Raw genomic sequence first — 12,651 nt, 5'->3', positions numbered from 1 at the left:
TATGAAAAATTATTTCGAAGTATTTCTACATGTTTCAAATATTCAAATATAAATGGAATAAATTACTTTGGTCACAAAATTACTTCCTCAGTATAAACTGCACATCATACGCAGAACTCCTATTTATTGGAGTAAATAATGACAAGTTTCTCCATGTTGTCTGGAAGCATGTCTGTCAAGTATTTTTCAAGCTTCGCTCCACATCCATGAAGTGATAGGAGCATACTTGTATCGTGCTACATTCTCTACATTAATATCTGGTGGAATAGGTGTGCGCTTACCTTCTAGTACATCTCTTACTTGGAGTAAGATCGAATATGATGTGTTGTTTTGAAGAACCTTTTCCATTTTAGCAAAAGTCATTCTTCCCACATTTCCAGGAACTGTATCGAGGTGATGTTTCAATTATTCCACATACTGCAAAGAAGTGTGCAGCGGTAGATGACTTCCTTTCAGTTTCTCCAGAGTTTGTGGAACTTTTTTAAAATGGGCATGGACGTAAGCAAATTCGCTCCTATCCAAACTATCCTAACCTAACCTAACCCAAGGGTTTGAGAACTAGTCATCCTCAGCAATCGCTGAAGACAAACATAAGATTTATGGCCTACGGCAACATGCTTTCGCAGGATTTTGCTCCAGAAATGCTTGGAAAAACCCGAACAGGAAAAAAGAACAAATATACTGTAAACATATTGTTGGCGTTTCCACGAAGACTCTTGTAATATAATTAAGACAACTTCGGCATAAAACATTAAAATATAAACAAAATATGAAGAATTTGGTAAAATATGAAGCTTTTGTCAAAATATGAAATCTGAAAAAAAAAAATCATGCGCAATGGAGTCTATGCCTATCAGAAAGTATAGATCTCAAGTTTTTTATCTGTCCGGTAAAAAAATAGAGAATATGAAGTTTCATAAAAATCTGTTCTCTAGTGATGTCGCAAGACATCTGCTAAAATTTCCACTCCCTTTCACCTTCAATAGAGCAAAGTTTGGTTCAGAACAGTTAAATTTACAATTTTTCAGCTGAAATCTCAACAAAATGAATTCAGAATATTAAAATAAAATTACAAATTTTTGTTTTATACAGATAAAATATAACAATGATTGAAATAACCTGATTGAAAACATATTATATTGAACATTTTTGTAACCACTGCAATGTAATTCCAGGAGGTATGCCAATTAATTGGGTAGCTCTGTGAAAGGGCAAACAGGGCCTCCCTGATGGCATAGTGGTAACGTTGTTGCCTTGTAATCAAGGGATCCAAGGTTCAATACCCAGTAGAGGCACATAGTAGTTCGAATCCCTCTTTAAACTTACAAGTCCAGTCCCAATTAGCCTATCTGTGCATAAAATTGGACTTAAAACCAAACTTGTTCGTTGAAAGGGCAAATAACATTTCATCAATACTATCTCTAAAAATTAAACACCCCTAACACTATCTTGTCTGTGGTGCTTTGGTAGTTTGAAAACTTCACACAAAATGAAAAAAAAATGCCCTCTTACCAATCATGAGGTTGTCAATCCCATGACTTATGTTGCGGGTCTTGTGCTTTTCTTTTGAGATATTTTCACTTTAACATTACTTAAAGTAATTGAATAGGTACATATAAGTAACAGCAAGCAAAGCAAAGAACAAGAACACTTACATAACGAGAGAAGCATTGATGAAAGCAAAGTACCTACGTAGGAGTAATGAAACTGTCTACTAACAGCGCTGAAGGGGGTTCTGCATTAAATGGCTTTTGTGAACTGGCCCTAAGAACTGGGTGGCGTGCAGGCTCGCTGGCATACGGATCTTCCATGTTTGACACTGCTTCGGTGCTATCCTCCACAGCCAAGTTCCCTACAAGAGCAGAGTAGCACCAATACAATACAAACATTTTATTTTATATGTTAATTTTCAATTTAGCATAAATTTTTACCTTACAACATGACTATGTATAAAAAAAAGTCTAAAGAAAGAAACACAAAGCTATGCTATGAAGTTAATCTAAAGCTGAGCTAATACTATTTTGCTAAAACTAGAAATTTCTTAAAACGAAGAACTTATTATCTGTAAGGCGTAACTTCTTCGGCTTCGCGCAAGTCAATAAGGTCGAAATTTGTAGGAGTGTTAGCGAGAGCCAACCATGCCGTCTGATTCGTGAGCGACGTTGCCGCGAATTTGAGTAGGTCAGTAACTCTTGCAGTAACCGCTCACTTGGGTGGAAGATGGTGGATTGAACGTGTTTGTGCAATATGGAAACATTAAGTGCCACTGCATGTGTTTTGCTTTTGTTCTGTGTTCTAATTCTCGGTGGTTTGTGGCAAGGAAGAACACTACATTCAGATGAAAGGGAGATAGTTGTAAACGTTTACAATTTTTTTCAACAGGAATTTGACGCGTGTCGAAGAAATGAACCATTCATTTCAGTGAGTTTAGTGATGGACAGAGCTTGTAAGGCTACAGGCCTATCAAGTGTTTCCATTCGAAAAATTTTAGAGCAAAAGGAAGCTGTAGATGCACGAGGATCTCCGCTGAAAACTCCCGCAAAAAAAAAAAAAAAAAAAAAAAAAGCCAGCCACTAAGACCAACTTGGACAATTTCAATAGAGATCTTCTACAAAGAACCATTTTGGGGTTGTACTATAAGGACCAGTGTATCCCTAGCCTGCAAGATTATGTTCAAAAAGGCAAGGGAAGTCATTGCTTTCCAAGGTTCTACCTGGGCTTTTCGTAAAGTGATTAAGGCACATGGTTTTGTGTATAAAAATAATGATATGGGTAGACAGTACTTAATAGAACGAACTGACATAGTTTCTAGGTGCAATGACTATTTACGTAAAATTAAAAAAATTAGGGGGGAAGGATGAACTATTATTTTTCTTGATGAAACGTGGGTAAACGTCAATCACACAAAGAGGCAGGGACGTCGTTAGGGGGGACCCGGGGGGGGCACTGGCCCCCCGAAACGTTCACGTGGCCCCGGCAAACTGTTCTAAATTTGCTGAAAATTTTACTTTCATGACAAATATTGCAAAATAGTTTTTCAGTATTTATTTTCTTTCAGTTAGAAACACTGTTCTTAATGTGAGTGGCACGAACCCAGAACCACATTTCTTTCTCGTTTTCCTGGTTCTAGCTATAGTGGATGTCAGTGTAGGAACCTAGAACTTCGTTGTTTCTCGGAATTTTGAGGGAGCGGTCTTTCCACCCCTACCAGTCGCAGGCCAACAACAGGCAGGGTTGGGCGTTAAGTGTTGCCGTTGCATCCAAACAATGTTTTGAGTAGGGATGTGCCGAAGCCGATTACAGATGTATGAAAATCGGCCGAAATTGACATATCGGCATTGGTATCGGAATCGGCAAAAATCCAATATTTAAACCGGTACAGATTATACTAGAGTTTTATCTTCTAGTTTTGTAAGATTTATTGAAAATTTGGTTATGATTCGTCATTATTGTAGAGTCTTTGTAATAAAATTATTGCAAACTCTCATTCAGAGGATCAACCTAACTATAAATCGGAAATAAAACAGTACATTGCTGAACCAGGATCTGCTGTTGTATTGGCAATTCAAAAATGAATATTCAAACCTGAAGCAAGTGCTGAGAAAATACTTGGGCATACCCGCTGCATCAGTATTCAGTGTTGCTGAACAGATTTGCAATAAGAGAAGTAGGTTACTTCCTGAAGTGCTTCCAAATCTCGTATTTCTGAAGTTGAATCTGACAGAACAGGAATTCATTTTGCATTTCATAGAACTGCTTGTGTATTAATGTTAAATCTCTAGGTTCACATAAGCTTTTGTAGATGCAAATGAACACTTGCATCTCTTGAGAAAATATATGTATATATACATATGATATGCAATAGAAATGTACATATACCAATTTTTTTTTGTCATGCAGAAAATAACATCCCATTTCTGTTTAATAATCTTATGTATGGGAATCGGTTAAATATCGGCATCGGTATCGGTTCAAAAAATTATCGGTGAGTACATCGGCATCGGTAAATTTTCAGCTTCGTCACATCCCTACTTTTGAGCTTGAGTAGATTGAAGAACGACCGCGTGTGCAGCGGTAAACCACATACAGTATATGCAAACAGTTACAACTGGTCCCGAATCAGAGTGCAATACATGCTAAATAAGTATAATGGTGGCAGGATGCCTCATATCTCCAGGTAAGTAGTATTATTCGCACCAAATATCTATTCTACTATTGAGACAGTCCAAAACACGCAACGTATTAAAAGTAATTATCTTCACAAACTGTATGATTTCTCGAGTTGCATATTTTTCTCGATATCGTGAAGACCGATTTTCAGAATCGTCCTTAACAAACGATGCCTCCCCGATTGCGCAGTGATAGCGTTGTTGCCTTGTAATCGAGGGGTCCCGGGTTCGATACATGAGTGGAGGTACACAGTGGTCCGGATCTTACTTTAAACTGTAGGTCCAGTCGCGATTAGCCTTACTGTGCATAAAGTGGACTTAAAATCACCAACTCACCTCCTTAACAAACTTTTCGAAGAATCGAAAATTTAAACAAGAACAAGTAAATACATTTTTGTAATTTTGAAGTAAATTATTATTATTATTGTTATTATTTTGGGTATTTTTGGTTCGTATGAATCTGCCTCACACAGTAAGCTTATATTGTTGAGTCAAGTACAATACCAAACCCTTGCAATAAGTCACTGGAAAGACATTTGAGGTTGCACATATATTTAAGCATCTATAAATAAATAATTACTCATGGTTCGACAGCCCTGGAAGGGCCTTGGTCTATCTCCCGACTGTCAGTCCCTCCCACAATCCTACCTAGGGGTGTGGAGATCTTTAACCAGTAACGGGGTGACGTGGGGTCAGCACGTCGAACCCCCAACTGTTATAGGGGATATCCGTAAAGAACAATTATATTCTTGTGGTAAGGAGTCGTTTTCATTTAACAAACTTTATTGATTTATTCCATCAGCATTATTTAAAATGTAGTGCCATACTGAACTTACCAACTTATCAAAGGCACTGTGTACAAGCTATAATTAAAGATCACGTGCCCCTAAGGAAAACAAAAACATCCCGATTACCATCGTGGTATAGCGAAGAGACGAAACTTACGCTAAAGAACAAAAAGAATGCGTGGATCCTGTGGAAACAAGTCCCAAACGTTCATACACGGAACACTTTTACTCAATTAAGAAAACATAGCAAAAACTTAATGCAAAGAGACTATAATAATTACATTCGAACTGTGACGGAAAGTGCTGCTAAAAACCCCAAAATGTTCTGGACGCTAATTAACTCACGCCGACAACACGACCGTATTCCCGCTCAAGTCTCCTGGAACGGTAAGTCTGCTACAAAGAAGGAGCGCACATCACTTTCTAATTCGTATTTTCACAGCAACTTTACAAATAATACTGCTACCGCACTGCCTGAAGTCAAGCCCATCACTCCTTACACACTCTCTCAAATCTCAACTAACTGCAATGAAGTCCACGAATTATTAAAATCTCTTTCATGTTCTAAAGCTAACGCTCCTAATGATATCCCTGGCATATTTCTACAACGATTAGCCCATATTCTATCCAAACCAATCTGCATAATCTTTAACAAATGTTTTTCCGAGGGTGTATTTCCTCTTGCATGGAAGCAAGCAAATATAGTTCCTATACTCAAACACGGAAACAAAACTCACGTTACTTCTTATCGTCCAATTTCCTTACTTCCTGCACTTGCACTACTAGCCGAAAAAATAATTTCCAATCGTATCCTTGCGCATGCTACTCCGTTCCTCTCTCCCACTCAACACGGTTTTCTTCCTCATGCTTCATGTGACACAAACCTTGCTTGTTTGCTCACCAACGCGGTTAACTGCCTGAGTGCCAAGCAAGACATGGATGTCGTTTACTTAGTTTTTTCTAAAGCCTTTGACTCTGTCCCTCATACACAACTCATCCATAAACTTTCAAACAGATTCAACATTCACGGTCCTCTTCTTAAATTACTCTCATCTTACTTGCACAATAGAAAGCAAAAGGTTATCATATCTGGTTGCTCTTCGTCATGGCTCCCTGTAGTTTCCGGTGTGCCTCAAGGAAGTTCTCTATGACCCCTGTGTTTCACTCTTTTCATGGACGATATTCATGAATATATATCTCCAGAATGCTCAATTTTATTGTATGCTGATGACTGTAAGTTATTTAGAAACATCGCTTCAGTTGAAGACACTTGTTCCATGCAAGACAATCTCACACACATTGAACGCTGGTGCCAAGACTGGAATCTAAAAATAAATCCCGAGAAATCTGTTTTTATGAGGTTTACCCTCAAATCCAATTTTACAGCACCATCCTATAGATTATGCAACAAAATCATCCCGTTCGTACAACAGCACAAAGATCTTGGAGTCATTTTCGACAGCAAACTCACTTTCAGCCACCACATAGATTACATAACTTCGAGAGCCATGAAAACCCTTGGGCTAATTTACAGATTTACAGATATCACACATGTTTCTGCCCTCAAAACCTACTTTACATCGTGCGTATTACCTATTCTTGAATATGGTTCCTGTATTTGGTCTATGGCCTGTGATAGCAATATAAAGAGAACAAACAAAGTGGTAAATTTCTTTATCAGAATAGTCAAACATAGATGCCCAGCCCTTGCAAACTTTTCCAAACATGAAATTCTATCCACTCTTCAAATTCACGATCCTTCCCTTCGCCGTCAAGTTTCAGATCTAACATTTCTTTTCAAAATCATGAATGGACAACTTTTCACTAACAAACTCTTGCCACATCTTCACATCCAGATCCCACGTACCAACAGCAAATGCAACAACTTCTTTTACACAAAAGCCTCAAGGCTATCCCTAGAACAAAGGTCATTTCTCTATAGGCTACAAACAAGGTACAACACACTAATTGATCCTCCAGGCTTCCATCTATCTAAGCAGGCTTTCAGAAATGCGTGCATCAAGCAGCTGAAGAGTAATTAATACTTGTTATACCCTTGTTATTGTTTTATTATTATTATTGTTTAATTTTTATTATTTTTATTGTATTATTCTTGTTACATATGTGTGCGTGCTTCTCATTTGTTAATTTCTATTTTTCTCGCTGTTGATATCCTGATATAAAATGGATCCTCTCTGTATTCAGGATTTCTCAAATAAATAAATAAATAAATAAATAAATGAGGCATTTTCCTTGTGTTGCAGAGCAGGTTCAGTTTTTGGAGTATTGCAATGTTTTATACAGTCCGTTCGAAGAATTTTTAGAATATTCATGTTTTGTCAAAGGGACCACCCCCGAATAAATATCTGTGGATGTTTTACAGGTTTCATCGTATTTAAGAAGGTAATTTTTCCGGTGCAACTTTCCTCCGTACAACATGTCTTTTGCCACTCAAGCTGAAGAGCCGATTCATAGGTGCAACGACCTTGGCAGAAAGAAATTCTGATTGGCACCATGTTGACAAAGGACTCAAGAAGTCCCGCAACGGACAGAACTCGAAGCGCTCGGATCCTACGGTGACATACACTTTGGTTGAACACAAACGGATGCATTGGTAGGAAATGCAGTGATTTTATGGGCAGTCCTTTTCTGGGAAGTCGGGGACCTTTTGAAAACACACTTTCCCTTCATGCACACCAGGGGGCCTAAGCCAGGTCACCCCCTTCCCACAAAATCTTCTCTTCATCTGGCTCTGGTTGTCGACCACGCCGAAACGCACTGCAGGTAGCTAGGACTTTCTGGGTTAATTAACTTATGGTTCAGCATGGACATAGGCTTTTCAAATTGCAAGAGACAAAATTCTACTGTTTGTCCCTTTTCTGACGGGAGATGAATGACAAAGATGTCGTGGTTCCTTCGGGTTCCCACACTCAACCCTTGTGCTCATAACCTGCAATGAAGGGAAAGGCCATAATAAGCCTTTGTAATGTACCGACTTTATATCCTTCTGCTTCTTTTTGCCCTACTGTGTTGATTGGTCGACAATTGATGACTGTCAGCTAGTTCGAAGAAGAATTTGATCCGAGAAGTGGTTTTATAGTTAGCTTCTGTAAACGTGAGATTCCGGTAGGATCACGGAGTGCTTGAGATCTCATTTTCATGCATTGCGAGTGAAATTTCGATTGATTTGGTTCATTTTGCTTTGCTCTTCTGTCACATTTGGCTAATTGCGAAGATGGGGATGAGTTGTTGATTGTTGTTGATTTGTTGTTTTAAGTCCACTTTATGCACAGTAAGGCTAATCGGGACTGGACCTACAGTTTAAAGTGGGATCCGAACCACTATGTGCCTCCACCGGGAATAGAACCCGGGACCCCTTGATTACAAGGCGACGACGCTACCACTGCGCCATCGGGGAGGCCCGATGGGGATTAGTGTTGCCCACGAGATGAGACTTTGGCCTGTCTCGTCTCGTGGAAATGCTGTCTCGTCTCGAAAATATTCGTTTGTCTGATGACACATGGTCAATCTCGTCTAGTCTCGAATTTTTAAAAGCCTGTCCCGTCTCGTCCCGTGGGCAACACTAATGGGGATGAGTGATTATATGATTAAATTGATCAATGGACACTTACAAACACCCATGCTCAGTCCGGAATTCGAACCCGGCACACCTGGCATCATAGCACGATGTGCTAACCACTCCGCCACGGGGGTAGGCGAAGTGAAATTTCGAGTGTGAAGCTGCCAGCTCGTTTTCCTCTCAAACAAAATTGAAGTAGGATCGACTGATCGACCAAATGTCCAACACATTGACTTTCTAAATTGGTGTCCGACTACCACATAGGAGACCGGGTTTGACTCCCAGGGTGGTTGATCTCACATGTGATGAAGAATAAGTCACATTTCAATTAAGGAAGGAAACGAGGTATGTAGTCAACTTTATATAGTAGTGTGCATGCTCTAGAAATAATGTTTCAAAATTCTGCATATTTTGTGATTTCTATGTGTTTTATTGGGTTCCGTTGCAGGACCGGAACCTTTCTTCTCGCACAATTTAAATTCGGTCCTAGTAGTGTATTGTTCTATTAAAAAAGGTTACTGGATCATATTTAAATTGATCCGGAAAATATTCCTGCACCGAATTTTAATTGATCCTGGAAAAAAGGTTCTTGGACAGTGTTTAAATTCAGGCTAAAAAAAACAATGTTCCTGGACCGTATTTAAATTTTTCCGAAAGAAAGAGTTCCTGCACTGTATTTGAATTCATACAGAAAAAAGGTTTCCTGGACCGAATTGAGGCCTAGAACCCATTTACACTTGCTGATTTTCTCTCCCGGATGGGAAATGAATTTATTTACAATACCTGGACAATTAACAACCCTGGGATTGTTAAAGATTAGGGAACGCATACATTCTTATTTGTTCTATAGAATTCCGTTATATGACCGGAACCCTTTCTCTCGCACAATCTAAATTCGTACCAAGTTGCGAATTGTTTCATTTCAATGCGGAACTTTGACCCTATTTAAACTGATCCGGAAAAAAATGATCGTTGACCGTATTTAAATTCTTCAGGAAATAAGGTTCCTGGACCGAAATTAAATTCATCTTGAAAATAATTCATGGACCGAATTGAAAACGTTACAGATGAAGAGGTTCCTTACGGTTTAGAACCCATAAATGCTTGCTGAATTTCTCTGCTGGATGGTAATTGAATTTATTTAATATTCCTGGACCTTTAGCAACTCTGGCCTCCACCCGCAAATGCAGACGCTGTGGTTGCTGCTTAGGCGGGAAAGTTGACTAGACATACAAATAAAATTAATCCAAAGTTATATAGCGAATAATAGTTACTTCCATAATAATATCATGAAATATGGAGAGCCAAATTACTTATTAAGCATATTCCGTTATTTGTCTATCCTAGTGGGAGCGAAAATCTTTTACCCTTGCTGGTGAACTCGGTTCCTGCAAATTCAAGACGATATTTTCTAATTTTCATTTCTATTTGGGCCGACAACTCCGTGGTGGAGTGGTTAGCATGTTACGCTACGAAACAGAATGTCCCGTGTTGGAATTCCTGCCTGAGAATGTGTCTTCTTTGTGATGGTCCTTTCATCAAATTAATCTTAACTCATTCTCATCTTCACGATTAGCCAAAAAGTGTCAGAAAAGTGACGAAAAATGAACCAAGTCAATCAATAATTTCTATTTCGCTATTTTACGCCGCTTTTCTACCTCTTGTGTTAAATGGGACGATGAGATTGAATGATGATCCGAAGGAATAGTGATGCGAGACATGATGCAACCACACCTGTCCAAGGTGCGAACCTTGGACCTCTGGTTTAGTAGTGCGTCATGCTCATGCTTCGGGAGTGGAATCCTTTGAAAGAAAAACTATAAAAGGAGGGTGAAAGAAAACAACATTGTACTGTGCAAAAAAGCCATGTTTAGGTCCTCTAAAGAAAACTACAGTTATTCAGTAAAATTAATTTTGAAGGACAAAGCCTCCGAAGTGTTTTTCCATTCGGTGACGCGTGGTCATCACATCGAGTCCCATCTAGTTTTGAGAGTGGAATTCGCTTACATATTGATTTCAAGTAGCTTCCCAATTGTCCTCACGATGTTAGGCCATCACAGAAATTTTGGAGTTCCTACCAGGGATCGAACCTTGAAAGACTAGAGCGCAATAATTTGAGCGCGCGGAAATTTTGTTGTTTCTATTGCCATCATATATTCAGTTTTGCACGCGCAAAGAGGATTACTTTTAAGAAATTAGATGTGTGCATAAAATGTCATATATATAGTAATCATTCTCCAATGTGTACAGTACGACGCCACAAAAGACTCGTGCATGTCCCATAGAATTGTGGTTAAGGGTGTCGCCTTGCACTAAAGGCCGCCGGATTCGATTCTGGTATAAACAATATACATGGGATGCCAATCTTGAACTCTTTACACAAACATTTCATTTTCGCACCGTTGTCATACTTGTGCACCTGATTCCAGCACTTTTTTATATTTAAACTGACGGAAGAGGGTTTTCTCTACTTCTCAATTTTCTTCGAGCAAATTTACAAATCTAAGGAGTAAGGACTAATGACATTGTTCTTGGTGTCTCAAAAATCTGACATAAGAGAAAATACATGGATTTTTAAAGACTGTCTAGATGCCATTAAGTTAATAAGTTCATTCTGCATTTAGATTCCCGAATAATGGCCGTGGATTTCGCAAGTCTATATCCATAAATTTATTTATATATATATATATATATATATATATATATATATATATACACACACACACACACATACTGTACATATACTTATGTAGACCTATATGGTATATTAATAGTTTGTTAGTTTTTAATGGTTTGATAGAAAAAAAACTTAAGTTTTGGGCCCCTCCGAACTGATCAACCTAGCTACGTCCCTGCAAAGAGGAAAATGTGGATTCAAACAGGGAAGTGTGCACCTCTAAAGATGCTGTTAGGCAAAGGTCAACGATTAATCATAGTTCATGCGGGAAATTCTGAAGGATTAGTTCCAAACGCACTGCTCATATTTAAATCGAAGTCAACCAAGGACTATCACGAGGAAATGGACGCAGACAGTTTCAAGCTCTGGTTTGAAACTCAGCTGTTGTCGAACATTCCTCCAAATTCTGCCAAAGTGATGGACAATGCTCCATACCATTCCCGACTTGTGAACAAAGCACCAACATCAAATACAAAAAAATGCGAAATGCAGAATTGGTTGAGAGAGCAGGCATTCATTTCGAAGTGGACATGGTGAAGCCAAAGTTGTACGAGAATATAAAGGCCCATAAAAAAAGACTTCGACAGTACGATATTGATACGTTGCCAGAGAGAGCAGGTCATAGTGTGGTTAGGCTTCCTCCGTACATGTGCGACCTCAATCTGATCGAAATTATTTGGGGACAAGTCAAAGGTTATGTTGCTATACGCAATATTACTTTTCGGATTTCTGACGTCGAAAATTTATTCCGAGAAGCAGTGGGTAATATAAGTGAAGAAAACTGGAGAAAGGCTTGTGCTCATACATTTGAGAGGGAAAACTTTTACCGCGAGAAGGGCATTGTGCTGGATGAAGTCATTGAAAACTTTGTTATTTCCCTATTGTCTGAACCGGAATTTCCTGACGTATCAACTTTCTCAGATGGCAGTGGAGATGATATGGAAGGAATCCAGCGCTTGGAAGAAACATGAGGTATGTCAAGTAATCAAATATGATGCTAAGTTATTTATGATTCTGTTTTAGCAGTAGTGCTGATGTGTGTTACTTAATTCCGCTATGCTATCGTTAAGTAAAGGAAGTGTCCTGACCTTTGCGAACGGTTCAATTCTAGCGTTTGGATAAAAAGCATGTTGAGGTATTTCTTCTTTTTTGTTATCTTTGCCAACAACGTGTTGAAATCCTCTTACCTCCGTGACAAACGCCCCCCCCCCCTCTTTCAGTTCCAAAGGCAGTTTCGTTATTTATGATGATCAGGATAAATGATATATGCGAGTCCGGCTCGCTTGAGATTCCGTAATACGTATTTTCTTTATTTCCTTTCTTTACTTGTACAAATTGGTCGCATTTATTGAATAACTTTGCATGTGGTTAGATATTATAATATTATTAAGAAAAAACAACAATAGGAATTTGCACTTGCATTGTAAAACGTGTGTG

The 12,651-nt window shown here is 38.7% G+C and overlaps 1 protein-coding gene across 5 annotated transcripts in view; it reads right to left on the bottom strand.

Moving 5' to 3' along the window:
• Nucleotides 1-12,651, bottom strand: part of shop (sulfite oxidase) — a 478,673-nt gene that overhangs the window by 26,779 nt on the left and 439,243 nt on the right. For 4 of the 5 annotated variants that reach the window (XM_083134364.1, XM_083134345.1, XM_083134382.1 and 1 more), the window contains exon 5: nt 1,693-1,852. In XM_083134364.1, coding sequence (XP_082990490.1) covers nt 1,693-1,852 — 160 coding nt within the window. The remainder of the gene's footprint in view (nt 1-1,692; nt 1,853-12,651) is intronic. The other variant, XM_083134373.1, reaches the window with a different exon arrangement.

This window comes from Lepisma saccharinum, chromosome 1 (genome assembly GCF_977018435.1).
Source record: "Lepisma saccharinum chromosome 1, izLepSacc3.1, whole genome shotgun sequence".
Lineage (NCBI taxonomy): Eukaryota > Metazoa > Arthropoda > Insecta > Zygentoma > Lepismatidae > Lepisma > Lepisma saccharinum.
The sequence above is the reverse complement of the archived record's forward strand: the minus strand, read 5'-3'. Positions and strand labels throughout refer to the sequence as shown.